This window comes from Artemia franciscana, chromosome 6 (genome assembly GCF_032884065.1).
Source record: "Artemia franciscana chromosome 6, ASM3288406v1, whole genome shotgun sequence".
Classification (NCBI taxonomy): domain Eukaryota; kingdom Metazoa; phylum Arthropoda; class Branchiopoda; order Anostraca; family Artemiidae; genus Artemia; species Artemia franciscana.
In genome coordinates this window covers 28,825,439-28,845,209 of record NC_088868.1, presented here as the reverse complement: position 1 = coordinate 28,845,209, position 19,771 = coordinate 28,825,439, and the positions used below count along the sequence as shown (strand labels likewise).

General features: G+C 35.7%; 1 protein-coding gene across 3 annotated transcripts in view; it reads right to left on the bottom strand.

The window, feature by feature from the left end:
* Positions 1-19,771, bottom strand: part of LOC136028281 (solute carrier family 12 member 6-like) — a 240,876-nt gene that overhangs the window by 76,607 nt on the left and 144,498 nt on the right. For all 3 annotated transcript variants that reach the window (XM_065706024.1, XM_065706023.1, XM_065706025.1), the window contains exon 13: positions 3,401-3,573. In XM_065706024.1, coding sequence (XP_065562096.1) covers positions 3,401-3,573 — 173 coding nt within the window. The remainder of the gene's footprint in view (positions 1-3,400; positions 3,574-19,771) is intronic.

Below are 19,771 nucleotides of genomic sequence, written 5' to 3'. Positions count from 1 at the left end.
GAGGAAATTACAAAAGTTAAGAGTCTGGTTTGAAATTTGAGTTCAATGCTTGGTAATGATACCAAATTTTTCTAATTTTTGTATTGGAAATTTCTTTGATTTGTCTTTTTAATGAACCTTCAGACCAAAGGTTTGTATTTCATCAAGATGAAACATATTGATTTCATTAATTTAAATGCTCTTCCATTTGCTTAATTAAAAACTGTTATTGAGTATGTCTCTCGGTGTGTCAACTTTTTGCTTTCATGGAACACTGCCAGAAATTTGGTAGACTCAGCCAATAAACATGCACCTTGATGGGGTGTGACATAAACAAAGCTGTTTTAAGATGAGGGGCTAGGGGGTTGGAATCTCCCCCTCCCCCAAAAGAAGAAGTTTGAAAATGAATGAAACCAATTTTTATGCGTTTATGAAGTCTGTTTGCCCCCCCCCCCTCCGAAAAGAAAAATCCTTGATTTGGCCGAAGAAACAAACAAACGTTTCTGGGGGAACCCAGAATATTGAGTTTTCCAGATTTCCAGCCGGGTCAGCGACGTCAATTCACACAATTTTAAGGGAGGAGCAAAATGTATTTTTCAAAATTTAAAGGGGGACAATTTTCTTTCCGTGATAATACATGAAAGGGCCGTTTCGAGAGATGCCAAAAAGGATATTTTTCAAAACCTAACAGGGGGGGGGGGGTCAAATGCGCGCCGTACCAAATCGACGTTCATGGGCCTAGTTATATAGAAAATACAAAATATGGGCGTGCTTTTAGGTTCCGCTAGATGTGGCCTCGGAGTACACAAATGAATGTTTTTACTAAGAATCCAACAGGGGAAAGAACAATAGTAGTACACCAAAGAATAAAGTGGAACGGGTTTAGAAAAAGGACGTAATATTTTTAGGTATTTTCGAAGGGGTTAATGGGTTAAAAGAAAACTTCGACATCTCGAGATTTTTGGCAATAAATATTTTCATCAGACTTAGCATTTCAAATGAATTTTTCTTAACCCCCTTCATTTTTCTTCTTCTAATAAGTAAGCAGAACTTGATTCTAGCATTGATTGAGCAAAAGAATGATCTGATAATACCCAATGTCCTAATTATTTAGCAATGCAGAATTCCTTATGTTTCAATAGATCTAACATCAGAAAAATGAAATCGAATAAATTAGATTAGTTAGATATCAATACGGGCTATTCAAATTGAGATGCCTACCCAAAGTTGAAAGCAAAATCTAAGTCGCAATTTAGGTGTCGTTTCATCTTCAGTGTCGCGGCATTTGATCCTTGTTTTCAGCTAAAATGAACAAATCCAAATTGTTCCAACTCAGGAGTGTGTGCCAAAATATGTTCAAGAATAGGACGGTGGCTAAAATTTTCGATGGAAGGCTTGAATTAAGCGAATTCAATGAGAAACATAGACCATTATATGGACAATAATATAAATCTTGATATTCATGGGGGGGGAGCTCCACACCGAAGGGTGTATCCGGAATTTTTGGGTATGGAGGTTGTCTTTTTTTTTTAGAAGAAGGGGGACGTATCAAACAGTTCGTGGTAACGAACTGTAGTAAGGAGCGACCCGGCTCAATAGTAACCAAACTCAAAAAAATGTAATTTTGATACCAATAGCTACATCAAAAGATTCGCATTTTAATGCTGATTTTAAATATATAAGTTTCATCAAGTTTAATCTTACCCATCAAGAGTTACGAGCCTGCGAAAATTTGCCTTATTTTAGAAAATAGGGGGAAACACCCCCTAAAATCATAGAATGTTAACGAAAATCATATCATCAGATTCAGCGTATCAGAGAACTCTATTTCCCTTAGTTCCCTATGGAACTAGAAGTTCCAAGCTCCTATCTACAAAAAATGTGGAATTTTGTATTTTTTGCCAGAAGGCAGATCACGGATGCGTGTTTATTTGTTTGTTTGTTGTTTTTTTTGCCCAGGGGTGATTGCATTGACCCAGTGGCCCTAGAATGTCGCGAGAGGGCTCATTCTAACGGAAATGAAGAGTTCTAGTGCCCTTTTTAAGTGACCAAAAAATTGGAGGTTACCTAGGCCCCCTCCCACGCAAATTATTTCCCCAAAGTCAACGGATCAAAATTCTGAGATAGCCATTTTATTCAGCGTAGTCGAAAAACCTTATAACTTTGTCTATGGGAACGACTTACTCCCCCACAGTCCCCATGGGAGGGGCTACAAGTTACAAACTTTGACCAGTGCTTACATATAGTAATGGTTATTGGGAAGTGTACAGACGTTTTCAGGGGATTTTTTGGTTGGGGTGAGGGGTTGACAATAGGGGGATATGTTCGGGGAACTTTCCTTCGAGGATTTTTTTATGGGCGAAGAAAATTTCAATGAAGGGAGCGCAGGGTTTTCTAGCATTATAAAAAAAAAACAATGCAAAAATAATTATGAAAAGTTTTTTCAACTGGAAGTAAGGAGTAGCATTAAAACTTAAAACGAACAGAAATTATTACGCATATGAGGGGCTCACCTCCTCCTAATACCTCGCTCTTTACGCTAAAGTGTTTTTAGTGATTTCAACCATTTATTCTACGGCTCTTGTGATTCAGGTGTCATTCTTAATGAATTGGGACAACATTTAATCTTTAGTATAAAGAGCGAGGTACTGACGAGGGGGTGAACACCTCATATATGTAATAAAAGCATGAGATTACAAAAGTTCGTTACTTAAGCTAATTTATAAGTTTCGTTATCTTTTACTAATCTTCGTAATCTTCGTAAAAAATTAAAAGTTCTAGTTGCCTTTTTAAGTAACCAATAAATTGCAGGGCAACTAGACTTCCTCCACCGTTCCCTTTTTTCTCAAAATTCATTCGATCAAAACTATGAAAAAGCCATTTAGCCAAAAAAAAACAAATAAACTTGCAAATTTCGTGTTACTTATTCCTCTGCGGAGAGCCAAAAACAAAACATGCATTGATTCAAAAACGTTCAGAAATTAAATAAAAAAAAAACTAGTTTTTTTTAGCTGAAAGTAAGGACCGACATTAAAATTTAAAATGAACAGAAATTACTTTGTATATGAAAGGGGCTGCTTCCTCATCAACGCCCCGATCTTTACGCTAAAGTTTTTTTTTACTGTTTTAAAAAGCAGAGTTGAGAGAAAGAGTCAAACTTTACCGTAAATAGCGGGGTGTTGATGAGGAAGCAGCCCCTTTCACATACGAAGTAATTTTTGTTCGTTTTAAGTTTTAATGTCGCTCCTTACTTTCAGCTAAAAAAAACTTGTTTTTTTTTTATTTAATTTATGACAAGAGAGGGGTTTGCTTTGGTTTTAAGTTTTTCAACATAATGTAGGTTGTCTTTTTGTTAATTTCTCTCCTCTTAACTCCTAGTTTCCAAAGCCAATTCTATTTACAAAGAGCTTATCTAACTTACGCAAAACTAACTCCTTCCGCCTGATGTTTGGCAACAATGACATCAAAAAATCCTTTGACTCTTTCTTCTTCCATTACTGCTCTTAAAGATTTTTTGGCAATCTCACTATCATGGAATCTGTTCATGAAATCTCCTTGAAGAACGCTAACACAAATTGTTAATCCTTTGCCAGCCTGAAAGAAGGCGTAATTATTTTTTTTTCCTTTTTAAGCAAAATAAAACCTTAAGACCTAGAAAAAATTATTTGGCAAGCAAGTTTAAAATGTGACCCTTATTCTATTTTAAATTGATGCTGCTCCCAAAGAAAAGGACCTTAACTAAACTCAATATTCAGTTTTTAGGAGAGGAGGGATATATGACCATATATTCTCTTATTTCAGACAGGCAGGGCCGGAACAAGTAGGTGTGGGGCCCCCTCTATATATTAAATGTTTAAGCAAATTCAAATCCAGCAATATATATATATATATATATATATATATATATATATATATATATATATATATATATATATATATATATATATATATATGTTACTTATAATAAATATATTTATATATTTATTACAATATATTCATATAAATTTGTGTCTCACAATATTTCTTCTTAGAGATCTGTTGGGTTACGACTGATCTAATAATTTAATAGATGTGGAAGGTGTTCTTTAATGTCTTCATTGGGGTTTAAAAAGGGCATTTGGCCATATGAATAGATAGATAGATAGATAAGTGTATTTCAAAAACCCGTGGGCCATATACACACAAAATATAAATAAATAACAGACAAGCAAGGAAATTAACAACAGTACGAACACGCACAAAAAAAAAAACAGAATTCAACGCAAAAAGTACCTAATCTAACTACAAAAGAAATTAATCATATAAAACTTTTTCTTCTTATTAAAGATTTTTCTATATATACTCCCACTCGAAATATTGTGGTTGGGTTACTATTTTGTAGAATACCCGGAAGCATCAAATTAATCCCATGCAAATAAATTTCCCGTAAATCCAAGAGCACCGGGCATTTCCGGAGAAAATGATCCAAGTCTTCATCATCATCTTTACAAAGAGGACAAAGATACCGCCTATCAGGACCAACTATCATTTTATTTTTGTCGAACGTTTTTTGCCTGTTCTGGATTGGAAGACAATTTGCCCTAAGCTGAATCCAACGACGTAGAATCATAGCCGGTAAATTAAGTTTAAAATAAACTTTCTCCCCAAAACTAGGTTTTGCCTGATTATAATGTTGTAGGGTTGTAGAATCAAGAACCAGCCCTTGCCAATGCTGAATTTCCTGACTCTCTAATATAAATCGTACCTGGCTTTCTAAATTTGCTGGTATATCGCGAGAGCAAAGACCATTATTCCATAAATAAGGCATTCCTACTTTTTCTAGTAATGATTTAATTTGGGATGGCCACGAGGTTTTTAAACCACATTTCAACATCTCTTCATATGCCACTCTTACTAGTCTATCTTCATTACTCTTAGTTAACTTCAACCAGAATCTAAGCATTAAAATATACCTACGTAGCTTTAAAGAAAACAGGCCCATATCACCTTTCAGAATCTGTGAATGAGTTGTCTGATGTAAACCAAACACTCTTTTATAATACTGGAGCTGAAGGGACTCCAGTTGCTGCACCGTTTCTCCACCCCATATCTCTGCTCCATATTCTATTACGGGTAAAATTTTTGTGTTAAATATTCTTTTATGCATTTTTAGGTTTTTGATCCCCATTATCGTCGGGTTTCTAAATATAGCTGACATGGCCACCCTACCTCTCTTAATTATTTCATCAACATGACTCCTTAGGCTTCCATTTTCCGATAAGATAAAGCCTAAATATTTTATTCTTTTACTTATAAATAGTTCCTTATTATTAAATTTAAACGTATATTTTTCATCGTCCCCAACCTTCCTTTTTTTAAAAATAACAACTTCGCTCTTTTCAGTATTCAGCCTTAACTTTTTTATATGCAAATATCCTTCTATGAGATTCAAAAGAGTCTGTAGATCTTGCGGTTTATTAGCCACCAAAGCAATATCATCTGCAAATAATAAGAGAGATAGTTTTTGAGTCCCTAGGCTAACTTTCGGAGCCCATCTATTCTCTAGAAAATTAACAACATCATTAATAAAAATATTAAACAACTTAGGTGAAAGGGTGCTGCCCTGTTTTACTCCCCGCTTAATATCAAAAAGCTTCGAAAACCTATTACCAACTTGAATGATTCCACTCACACAAGTATACATGCTCACTATCAATCTAACAAATGAATGGGGAAGGCCAATATTTAGCATGGCATCCTTCAATAACTCTCTGTCGACACTATCAAAAGCCTTATGGAGATCCAGAAATCCCACATAAAGACAAGTTTTACCCTTTCCATATTTATCTATTAATGCCTTTAAAATAAACACACTATCTGTCGTCCCATACCCTGTCCTGAAACCTCCTTGTTCCTCATGTATTAAATTATTTGTATTTAACCAATTGGAAAGCCTGGTATCTAATATTTTCTCCAAAACCTTACTTAAAGCAGGGACAAGTGCTATTAAACGATAATTTTCGTGAGCCTTCGGGTTTCCTCTCTTAAAAAGTGGTATAAACAATGATGTCTTCCAAGCGCTTGGCCATTGCCCTGACCTTAACACCTTATTACAAAGAAGAACAATTATCGGTATCAAAATGGAAAGAAAATACTTAAATAACAATATTGGAATACCATCAACACCCGCAGCAGTACCACCTTTTAACTTCTTAAATATTGACTTAATCTCTTGGCCATTCACATCACCCACTAAATCGTAATCATGTTCTCTCATGGGATAAATAACCATCTCTGGGGTATGCGCTACCTCCTGAAGATCTGCACAAACACCTTCTAAATTATTTAGGTAATCAGGCCATGAATCAGCTTCCGGAACAGCCTGGGTATTAACATTTCTCCTTCCACTATCATTCTTTATATAGCCCCAAAACTTTTTAAAATCTTTATTTCTAAAATCATCAGCGATATCCAGTTTCTTCTTATGCTCGTACTCTTTTTTTTTCTTTTTATTAAACTTTTATATTCTCTTCTTTTATCTTTATAATTAGCCAATTTTAGACTTTGATCTTCCGCGCTATCAAATTCATTCAAACGATTTAATAAATATTTTGCTTCTTCTTTCATTAACTTGCAATCCAAGTCAAAATATCCCTCATTCTTTTTTAATTTTTTAGTTAGGCCACATGATTCTGCACAACTGCCCATTATTTCATTTAACAGCATAATTACACTATGTGCATCTTTTTCATTGTCTTCTAACGCTTTCAAATTATTTTTTACATGCGAGTCCAATAGCTCCCTTCTAAATGCCTCAATATCTTTAACTGTTAAATCATTTCTAATTTGTTTTCCTAAACCTATTTTTCTATAATCCGCATTATAGAAATTTCTTAGTCGTGAACCGTGTTTCGCAAACTGCCCAATCTTCACCTCAAGCATAATAGCTCTATGATCAGATCCAACTAAATCTAATACTCCCATATTTATTGATTCAGGTACAAGTTGCGTATTAATTAGCACATAATCTACAACACTTGGAGTTGGACCCGAAAGGCAAGTGAACTCACCCCTACCCTTATCCTTCCCAAACCTACCATTCGCAATCATCAGACCATGTTCCCCACAAAACGCCAGGAGCTTTCTTCCCCATACATTTATTTTTCTTTTTTCATCCTTGTTGCTTCGTGGTATTCTACAACAAATTGGGACAAAATCACCTAAATCTGGGATCAACACATCTGGGATCTCAGCCTCCAGGCCGGTATAAGCATTGAAATCCCCCATTAACACACAATCCAGATCTTTATAACTTTCTTGTATTAACGAAAATTCTTCCCCTAAAATTTCCCAAGTATTTTCTCGATTGTACGAACTATTCTGTGGAGGTATATACACTAAACCCAAAATTAATTGCTTCCCACATTTCAAATAAATAGACAGCCAAAGCAAGAATATGGTTCAAAATCACATTCAGAGGCCTGTGATGGGTTTACCACTAAATTGATCTTGTGATAAATTTGTCCAGCTATTTTGAAGCTGAAAACATTACGACTATTTTTGGCTCGAGCATCGCTTACGTTGAATGAAGCTAAAGCAAAACATGTGTTCCAGTTTTATATCTTTTTTATGGAACTCTTTAGAGAGCAAGTGATGTCCTACAACAGGCCAAACAAATTCATTTGGAAATTGTTAGTGCAGGAATACAATTCGACCAAGCAGGACGCAGCCTCTGGGTAAATCATCTTTGTTGGCAACTTTTCCTGCGGGATAATGAGGGACCCCTTAGCGAATACATACAAAGTTGAAGGGTCCCAAAGACTTGCAAAATACACTTGCTTAATGTATGACATCTTTGTAGGTTTTCGCGGGGTTTTATGCTACAGTTTGTTGGCATCGAAGATGATGCTGATGATGCTGTTTTTCTAACATATTATTTTTTTTTCAGTAATTATGTACATAATGATACACACTTGAGAAGTGAAGTTAGGTCAATCCTAATGAAATATACCAAAATGTGATAAAAATATAATACTTTAAAAAGGAATTAAAGCTATATTTTTGCACATGAGGGGGGGGGGGGGTAAAGTATAGTTGGTCGGCATGCAAAATGTGATAGCTAAAATTATTCTACAAATTATGAAGTAAGAATTGTTTTCTAACTTCACATTGTCCAAATACTTTACCCCCACCCCTTAATGTGCAAATATATAGCCCAAATTATATAAGTCCAATGTATTCTGTCACCCGTCACTTGTTTGCCACCAAGCGTAGACTAATTACCTCTTAATGCAGACAGATAAAAACCGGTTTGTTTACGAGTGTGTACCATCATGTACACAAGTCCTTTCTTTTTATTTTCTGCATTTTCATTTTTGACTTGCTCTGATTCTTGCTTTCCTTTAACAGCACAGCTCTTGGTGCTTCACTGTCATTTTTGACACTCTTGATGCTTGCTTTAGCACGTCTGCTAGCCTTAAAATTTTTGATCTTCGCTTTAATCTTTGACAAGTTCTGACGTCTGCTAGCCCTTCACTTCTTTGATCTTCACTTTGATCTTTGACAAGTTCTGATTCCTGCTGTTGCTTGTAATTCTCACTGCTGATTATCTTCTAACTGCATTATCCATTGTTCTTGCGATTGCATATTTTATAACCACACATTTCAATGTTCTTCATTTTTATTTTGGTTCGTACTGATCCTCATTATCGCATGTCTTGTAGCCACATATTTTTTTTTCACTTTCGTTTTTGAGTCATTGTGATTCTCGATGCTCCTTATGTCTTAACTACATATTTCTATGTTCTTCAATTTCGCCTTTGGGTTCTTCTAATTGTTGGTTTCACTAATATTTTCACTACACATCTCTTTGATCTTTGTTTTCGTTTATCACTGCTTCAGACATTTGTTATTAAATTTTGCCTTGGTTGCATGGATTGGTCTTGTCGCTTTTGATGGTCCAGGTTGTTCAGTGTCACCCGTTGCACACTTACATTTCTCAGGTCTTTATCTTGATCTTGTCTCACTTGATGGTCCAATTTGTTCATTTTGAGCTGACGGTTTTATTCTCATTTGTTCTTTGTTATGTTCATTTTGTGCTAACGTTAATTTACGTTTGTGTCCCCTAGATATTATGAAAATGCCTTTTGAAATTTACATCATCAAATATGGGCATATGAATTTACATATTCAAATTTTTTTCTGCAAATGCTTCTAAAATGGTTTTAAAATCTACTTCACTTTCAGTCAGCATGATTGCAGAGGCGCCATTTGGACCAAATCTTGGGGTGGGCATAAACTCCATGTCGCCCCCCCCCCGACTCACTTCGTGTCGCGTAATCATCTAGGAAATGGGCATTTGACAGAACTCGAGAATTTTATTATGTATCTTACCTATTTTCAAATTTTACAATAATTAATAGCAAATAGCGTATTACTCCAAGGGACGTCAAGTAATTACGCTCTTTGGTTAATAGGCGTGCAGTAATTTCAAATCAATTGGAGAGAATGGATTATGTTGGACATAATGGATTATTATGGCCGGCAAAGAGCTCTTTGTGGTGGAAGCTTGGGCCGCCCTGGAAAATCAGGGGTGGGCATTTGCCCACCCCTGACCCCCCCAAATGGCACCTCTGCATGATTGCTACACTATTTAGTCTATTCTGATTTATGTCTATATAAGATAGTTTTTTATTGGTTTTAGCCTGGAAAGTGATCTCTCGCCACAAACAACACTTACTGAAATTGTTAAGAACATTTCACAATTTCAAAAATCCATTGTTCATTTTGATGGCGGTGTGAGGCCCTTTCAAACGCGGGGCCCGATTGGGCCCATTCGTTCCAACCGCTTTTTCTGCGGCTCTGAGGACTGGGGTACAAGAATGTAGAAAACTAATTTCAAGCCAATTCTGGAAAACTTCCCCTTTTGACGCATGATTTATACTTTCAGTGTTTGAGGATGGGTGGTTGGGAAAGAGGTTCTATATTGTCTTGACAAAACGACATTCCGAGGCATAGAATAGTGGTTTTAATTGAGAGGGGCATGGCATAGGTGGTGACCGACGTTTACACCCCCCCTCCCCCACAGGAAATACCCCCAACGGGAAATATTTCTCCCCTATTGAAAAACCCTCCCCTGGAAAATATCCCCCCGAAAATGCTCCCTTGGAAAATCCTCCCTGGTAAATCCCCCACGACTGCTTGGCCTTCAATCACTTTCGACTTAAAAAAAAAAAAGCTTCGAACTCTCAATTTTTGATCTAGTGAGCACCCTCCGAAATTTCTGCGATCATGAAATGGAGTTGTGGATGAGGAAGGGGAAGTTCCGCTCCTATACGAAATAAATTCCGCTCGTTTTGGGGTTTAATGTTACTCTTTAGTTTGATAATAACTACGTAGACCAGAAATATTCCCATAAATCATAAGGGAGTAGATATCAATTACACTGTTTTGATGTGTTTTTTGAAGTTTCTTTTGTACCAAACTCCCTCCCCAACAAAGATCTTGGTTACCTATAGATCATATTTTAATTTCTATCTCCACCCTTCCCTCGTCTCTCCATTAGAACTAGTTCTGTACTTACCTGAAGGCTCAATGAGAGCTGGGAGGGTTTGGCATCAAAATGCACCCTTTGAGGTATCTCCCTCCTTCCCAAACTACAAAACAACTAGAGAATCCCATTGTAGACATTTAATAACTTTATTATGATCTTTTTCAAGAGTGAAATACTCCTAAGAAGATTCCTCGTAAAATGGAATTTAGAAAATGAGTTTCAGTTTTCTGTTATACCTTATATATCTATGACAGTTTGTCTGGCCTCTGCATAGCGCAGTCTTTATATTTTCGACCCAGAAGCTTATATATACGGTTTTAGGCGCTTAACCCCCCATGGAAAATATTTCTCAGAACATGTGCCCTCACTAAAAGAAAATTGTTCCCAAAAATTTAATCCCTAGCATAAATTCTCCCAGACAATCCAGTCCCCTGCAGAAAACTTCCCCGCAAAAATTTGTGTATATCTCCCAATAATAAATACTATCTATAAGCAATGAACAAATTGTAAAATTTAAAAGGACAGTTAAACTTCTACAATTGGGCTCTCTGATCGTGTTTTAGTTTGGGAGGGAGGAAAATACCTCAAAGGGTGCATTTTAATGCCAAAGTATCATTGAACCATCACATACATACATAATTAGCACTAAAGGAGAGACGAGGGGAGGATGGAAATTGATGTATGATGCCCAGGGCTGTAGTAAGAATTTTGACTGGGTGAAGGTTTCGGGGGAAAGGGTCCAAAAGAAAGTTAAATAACTCATCAAAAACGCAAAGTTGATACCTACTTCCTTATAATTTCCGGGAATATTTCTGGTCTACGCTGTTATTATGAAAGTTAAGAGTAACATTAAACCCCAGAACTCCGTATAGGAGGGGGACTGCCTCTTCCTTATCCACATCTCCACCTCATGGTCGCAGAAACTTCGGAGGTTGCTAATTAAATCAGAAAATGAGATTTAAAGTTATTTTTGTATCAGTAGAAGAGGGGTATTTTCTGGATGGGAAATGCCGGCCATCATATATAAAAATGACCTTTTCTAGGATTGTATTGCGGGGATTCTGATTGATTAAGGTTTTTTTTTTTAGTCATAAGATCACTTGTTTGCGATTTTTTAAGTTTTTAGTAGAGGGAGAGCCCTTAAATATTGAAGCGAATGCCATTCTGTTTGGGTGGGAGGGATTAAACTAAATAAAAAGAATGTGTTAAATATATTAAATACGATAAATCGTAAAAAATAAATCGAAATTGGGAGAGGTGGGTACAAAAGGCCCCATCGTACTCCCTGAATGTGACCTCTACTTTTTTCTTCTGAGACGAAGCATTACTAAATAGCATGATGTAATAGCAATTTTATACACCTATCCAAACGTTAGACCAAATTTGCGGAAAATATTGAAGTCATATTTTAGTTGACCTACTTAAAATACAAAATAAGAGTAAAACAGGATGCCACTTTATTAGCATATATTAGTTCTTGGGTCATAGTATTTAAATTAAAATAAGAGGTATAGTCAAATTTTCATAAGGTTAGTCTGAGTTCATCTTAGTGTCTGATATGTTAGACGAAGTGTTTCCACCCGGTACTTTTCCTGAATTTACGGATATGATACCACAGGCTGCAGATGCTGCTACAATTTCAAGTGGCTATGCTGAGGATACTAGTTTGGAACATACTTTATTTGCAATGTTTAAGAAACCAAAATTGGTGCCAATACTGCTTGTAGTTCTACCTATCATCACCACAGTGATCGTAACAGTTGTGGTGGTAGTTACCCGGACAGTGGTTATCGTTGTGGCAAACGTTATACCAGGACTTTTTCCATCCTTACAGAAGAGAAAGAAACCTCGTTACAAACCACATATTTACAAAAAAGGATATATGAATTACCATAAGCCATATGAGTATAAACCTAACTATGGTGACCATAAATACGACAAAATGCAAAACCAAAATTATGGTGTTGATTATAACCAACCATATGAAAAATATGCAATGAATATGTACAGTACAGGTGAATATGGGCATAAATATGGAATAGATAAGTATGAAGAATACGGATCTTATAAGGACTATGAAATTGAAACCGAACCACATTATGACGAATATCATGATTATTTACCATATAAAAAGACAGGAATGGAATATAATGGATACAGGGACGAATATAATCCTGATTATAAGGACGTGGAGCATGATCCATATAACAAAGACATGGACTATGATCCCTACACTAAAGATGTGGACTACCATCCATATAATAAAGACATGGATCCGTATGATAAAGACATTGAATACAGTCCGTATAATAAGTACATTGACTATAATACACATGAGAGTCCTAAGATGCCGTATGAATCTAAAGACTATTATCCTACTTATGAAACTGACGACTATAAGTCCAAACCTAATGATATGATGAATTATGGAGGCTATAGAAAAATGAATAGCTATAATAAATATGATGAAGATGAATATGCTAAGGATTATTGACATACCTGTTCCTCAGATTCATGCATAAGGTAAACAGTGCTTGAAGGAGACAATTTAAGAGGAAGACCAACTTTAAGTTTCCAATAGAGAAGTCTCTCAGGTTTTTGTTTTATATTTACTCCCAGAAGCTTATGCTACAGAAGACTTTTCCTAATGTACATATATGTATGGATTTATTAGTTCACTGGTTTGTAATAAAGTTGTTTAGCTCCCATTTAAAGAAATTGATAGGACTGATACCACTTGTAGGACATTACACAGGAAACTCATCATGCTACTACTATTTTTTGGGGCCTTATCCGAATCCGGGGACTTTAAATCCCTTTTCCGAAAATGAAAACTGAAACATTCCGTAAAAAGACATTTTCTGTTACCTATTGGCTGAGAAATAACTCATTATCATTGTAGTGACTCCGCCTTAAAAATATGAAAATAATACGAGCACACTTTTCTTAAGTTTAACAGCTAGAAAAAATTGTTACATGGCCTAACCCCCTCTCCACCAACCAAAAAGAAACAGAGCACAGGTCTAGCCTGGGCCCATGAATAATTCTGTTATTACTTCAAGGTGTATTCTAAAGGGAAACCCATTTCGGTTTGTGATACACACCAATATTTATTTTAGGGGAGAAATGATTTATTCTATTCTTTGGGAGTTGGAGGGAAACCATGAGAAACTAATACATTTTAACTGTTACGGCTCAAAGGGTACCAATTAGTGTGTGTAATTTCTATATCCGCACCACGACTCCTGCTCTTGAAACAGTCCTTATATTTGCAAGGCTGTATTAGGGGGCAGATATCGGTACCCAATTATCTACAGTTTGGCCCTCCCTGTTCGTAAACTAGAGATTATTGCAGAAAATGAAGTTTTTATGATTATAAAATGGCCAAAACAATTCCCTGCAATTGTACTTCTCTAGACTAAAATCAAGGGTACATCCCTCTAGGACATACACTTTAATTTGTGCTTACATTTCCTTGGTTTTCTGAGACTCCTTTCACAAACTGTCCTGATTGTTCTTGCCAAAGATTATATTTACAATAGACAAAGAATCACTAATAAATTGAGTCTAGCTTTGAAGACTTCAACAACAGTAAAGTTGACTCGGGAAAACCGTAAAATTCTAGTTTAAGGCTTTTTGCTATCTTGGAAAGTAGTTGAGTTAAACTCTCAAGATTGGATCCAAAGGCTAAATAATCTCCTTGGAAAGTATTTTGGAAAGCAAACTCCCCTCCTTCTCCCTCAAGAGGTCACTGACCTTTGACGACCTTTAACAGTTTTTATGTTATAAAATACGAAATAGATCTTACGAATCTTACGAAATAGATTTTCTGCTCAAAGAAGGCACATGAAAATTATTAAGTAGGTAAAAAGTGATTAATAAGTCCTGTATGCAATCTTTTAGGCCTTATGAATAACAAAAGGGGTTAACATAGTAGCTTGGCAATACTTTTCCAGGGTACATTTTAGGCCGTGGATCCATTCCTGAAAGATTAATTCAAATAGTTCAACTACTTTCCAAGATAGTAAGAAGTAATCCCCCCTTCTTACAATTATGGATTGAGTCAACAGGAAGATATGACAGTTCCTCCTAGACTGTTCTTAAAGGATTGACCAGCAGTAAGATAAATTGAATAAAAAAATTAAAGTAAATAGCGACGAAGACCACACTCTCTTTCCATCACAAACAACAAAAACAAGAAGAACAATAGGGAATTCTTTTCACAAGACAGTGGAAAACTAATTTAAATGAATATTTCGGCCCTTTGTCCATGGGCCGTTCTCAGCAAAATATAAATATATAGAAGAAGAAAAACTTACAACAAAATACGACCAATAGAACTAAAATGACTTTTTTTTTAAACAGTCCCAGCATCCTTTCTTCAGCGAAGTTCAACCAGGTCTCAAAAAAAAAAAAATTCATATTAGTTCTATTGGTCGTATGTTGTTGTAAATTTCTCTTTTTCTATATATTTATGTTTTGCTGAGGACGGCCCTTGGACATAGGGCCGAAATATTCATTTAAATTAGATTTCTACAGTCTTGTGAAAATAATTTCTTATTGTTCTTCTTGTTTTTTATGTTTGAAAATTAAAAGTACGTAAGTAAAGGGAAAAAACGTAACCAGAAAGAATAAAAAAATTGTAAAATCTTCTACTTCACTTTAATTTCTACTTGAGAACAAATTAAAAACTTCGATACAAGATTGGATACCGTTTGTGTTTTTTTTTCTAATCACGTCAGTCAACCGATAGCCAACTTGAAGTAGAAAATGAAACAATTATAGTAGTTTGGGGAAGAGAAAATTATTAAAAATGTAATTGTAACTATTCGAGTCTTACAAATCAGGGTTGTATCAAGGATTTTTGTTTGAAGGATGTGGGGTGTCAGGTTACAAAAAAACTTCCCATGCGACTTCCGTACGAGTTGGACATTTTTTTTTGGAGGGGGGGCTCTCAAAATCAATCTCCCTGTATACGACTATAACATACCTGCAGTATTTTGATCATTTGTTTTTATGTGCAAGTGTCATTTTGAAATTCCTCTCTGCCCTATTGTATGAGTCATATGCCGATTGCAAATAACAGCTATGCGCCATTCATTTTATTTTAGTTGATTACCTGTATCTGTCTTGTAAAGTTCTGTAAATAAATACTTGTTAAACGAACATTGCAAAATGGCGACGAGGATATTGCGAAAAGGACAAAATTATATCAAGGATATAATTAGTGACTCAGTATAAAGTTATATTAAAGGATATAATCAGAGGATATACAATCAGAGAAATGGCGAAAAGTGAGCAAAGTGCCCAGTATCAAATTTTTGGTACAGTGAATGAATTTGATGAAAATATTGACTTCGCCGATTATGTGGACCAACTCGAGCAATATTTTATTGCAAATGATATCACTAGAGAAGAAAAGAAGAGAGCTGTTCTATTAACTTCGTGCGGTGCGCAGACATACGCATCAGAACAGTGAAAGAACATTTGTGCCCGAAAAAACTTGTGATTGCGGAACGCTACAAGTTTCATCAAAGGTCACAAAGGCAGGGTGAATCAGTGAATACTTACATAGCGGAACTGAAACACTTAGCTGAAACCTGCGATTTTGGCGAATTTTTGAGCCAAGCATTGCGAGACCGTTTCGTGTGTGGCCTTGTATCGAGTGGCATGCAGAAAAGACTTTTAACTGAAAATGATCTTACCTTAAGTAGAGCAATTGAGATCACATCGAATATGGAGACTGCAGAATTCGAAGCAATTAATATCAAGGATGGAGCTGCCTCAAAAATTAACAAATTCACCAAAGCAAATGCGATGCCTGAGAACACTGTATGTTACCGGTCCGAAAAGGGACCTCACAAACCCAGTGACTGTTGCGGAATGCCGCAAATTCAGCAGCATGTCGATCCAAGCCTGACAGTGTTGCCAGAAAAGAAAAATATAAGTGCAAAGTTTGCCATGTAGCGGAAATTGAAAAGTCTGAGGAGGAGAAAACAGATTCGGCAAGTGCTCCTGATCCGAAGCAGCCTACGAACGAGGGTAACTGGACTATTTCATATATACGCGGTGAGAAAAAAGTTTTTGTCAGACAAAACGCGACTGCTTAGCCCTATATATTCGATAAAGACTGAACTTCATGGACTGTGAAACGTATATATTTTAGGTGTATTTTAGAGACATATACAAAACATAACATTACAATTTTCCCCATAAATTTGAAGTAAAAATCCTATTTATTTTCCCCTAAACCTTTCAAAATTAATCACCTATTGTTATATTATATCTAAACGAGGCCAATCGAGGTATCATCAATATAGCCGATCATGAGTCCATATATAGGAGTTCGTTATTATCAATACTAAATAAATTTCAAATCGAATTCACGATTTTATTATGACTAAGAAGAAATTTCTCCATATATTGCATAGCCAGTAGAATTCACAGAAACGTTGATGGTTGTGGGGGGGGGGGGTCAAAAGGCTATTTTTTTAATCTGGGAGAGATATTTCTTGTTTCCAAGTTTTTTCAATGAAAATTCCAAAAAAGCTATTTTCCACTGAAAATACAAAAAAGAAGTATTTTTTCAAAACCTCAAATTGACGCCAGTGGGCAAGTTTGCAATCGTTTTCTAAAACTAAAGTCACTCAAATTTTTTCACGATAGTAGACAGTTGCCATGCAGCTGAATTCAAATTGTAATGTAGATAACTGATAATTTAGAATAATATTCTCCGCCAAAACTATTTCACGCGCCTTTAAAGGAAAATAAACTAGTCGATACACTTGCATATGCACCACAAGGCTTGATCTGTCACCCTCGTCTCTAGATTTATTTGCAAAAGTCTTCATTTTATGCAGTTCCAAGCTTTGGCAACAAAGCTGTATCCAGAGGGGGTTAAAGGGCTTAAAAACCTTCCCCACTCCTGAATTTTTTGTCTCACAAAAACCCAACAAAAATGCGTATTAACAAATTGTTGATACCTTTTTCAGGTTTTTTAACCCCCTCTCCCCTGACACACGAAAAAAAAAATCTAGGATGTACTTTTGCTTGGTAAGTATTCAGTATTTAGGGGAAGCCAACATCATCTATTCTATATTTTTTATTTATATATTTTATTTATATATATTTGTATTAATTTCTATGCGTAGCTTCAGTTATCCCTAATGAAATGCACCTGTATTTATCATAGATAACTTCGAAGACCACACTGCCTTTCCATGACGAAAGTAAAACAGTTCAAAATAGGGATGATACCTTTTTATTGACAGTGAAATATAAAATTATTTAACTGGATATTAACTGGATTTTTACTGCTGATGATGAACACTGTATATGTGTTCGAAATATCCAGTTAAATAATTTTATATTTCACTGTCAATAAAAAAGGTATCATCCCTATTTTGAACTGTTTTACTTTTGTATTTATCATGTGCAACAATGACTAATTCTCGTGAGACTTATTAGTCCCCTAAATTTTAAATTATTCCTTTTAAAGAAGTAACCTAAATCTTTAAGTCTTTCATTAGTAATTAAGACAGTATTCATCAAGTTCTTTAGGGCCAAGGCTGACCCAAAGAAAATAATTTTTGTGATTAGATCTAAATTTTATTAAGATTGAAATCCAACCCACATTTTTCTACTATCATGGAAAATCCCCCCACCCTTCCGTTTGATTCCTCTGCGTGTGGCCGTTAATCGTTTTTCATAACGGAGTCAATTCCTGTGTTTCAATTCCTCTTATTCATCATAATTTTCAATGACATCCGCCAAGCATGCTCTTAAAATTCATCTTCATAATTTCTAGATATTTTCTGGCTATGTCACAGACTTCCCAGTCATACACAGAATTTAAGTGACGAGCATAAGCCCTAATTATTGAGCAGTCAGAGGAGATTTTGCAAAGTTCTGCTTCCCTTCCCCAGACTTATTTAATGTCCTAAACTCAAAGATTTTATGTTTTATTTGATTGACTCACACCCTTCAAAAATTTGATCCCAATTTACATGAGATAGAGCCCCTCCGCCCTAGATGAAACCTTGCCCATTTCACTATGCCCTTCAAATATACTTGCGACAAAACTGCTTAAAACAGGACTTAGGACAATTTAATTGGGCAAAAACTATTGCGACATGGAAAACTATTTTCTAAAAGACATTGAACCTAGGTAATCAATTGACTTACGATTTTACAATATTTAGCAGGACAACTCCATTAAATCAGCTGTATCTACGCCCCATGGTATTTAAAAAGCGTGTCACAGTGGAGCCACTAGTATGATTGCCTCCCGGGGCGGACTCCAAAAGGGCCGCTTCTTTTCTGTTTAATGAATGACCACCCCACGAGGAAAAAAGTCAGACATATCTGCTGGTCCCCTTGCAAAAAAGTAATTTTCCTTCTTTATCAAGGCGGGGAACTTTAATTCCCTTATACAGGAAAACCATGGTGATTCCAGTGGTGCAGCTTTCATCTAAAATTGACGATATTTTCGAGAGAGTTCAGACTCTCAGAATTCCCGTAAACTTGTCTTCACATTAAGCGGTTTATCAAAATAAAATAAAAATTACCATTACTGGATTAGCTTACTAGAAAATAACAATAGAGGATGAAAAGACAAATATTGTCCAAAAAGATAATTTTTTCTATTATTTTCTCTTTTTCCCCCTCTTTAAATGTTTTTAGATGTGAAGCCCAAATATTCATAATTTTACTAGTTATGGAAAGTTACGGAAATTAACGGAATCATGCGATGAATGCCTTCTTATTTTTGTCACTTGCCTTCATAGAACACTCTGATCATACAAGTCATGAGTGGGTCATCCCTACAAATTGTGAGATTTTATTTTTCCGATAAGCCGCAAAAGAGAATACCCCGATTCAGAATCTTGCAGATTCTCATGGACAAACCCACTTCATTCTATTATCCAGGTTCAAGTGTACTCCCTGATAGAAGTTCTATTCGATACCCTGAATAAGATATGGTAGATCCTCGGACACAGAATTCCAATTGAATCAATGACCTAAATTACAGTTTAGCGTCTGAACTTTTACCAGCACTTTCCCTCTACCTTATTCAGGACAAGTCCCCCCATTCAGCTACAATTTAAAATGGAGAAGGATTTTCTTGAGATAGTTAGCTGAAGAACAGATAACAGTTCAAATAGGGATAAATCATTTTATTAGACACGTAAAAATAATGACAAAAAATTCTCGATATTTCGATTACATATACAGTGACTGTCATCAGCAAATGACGAGGCG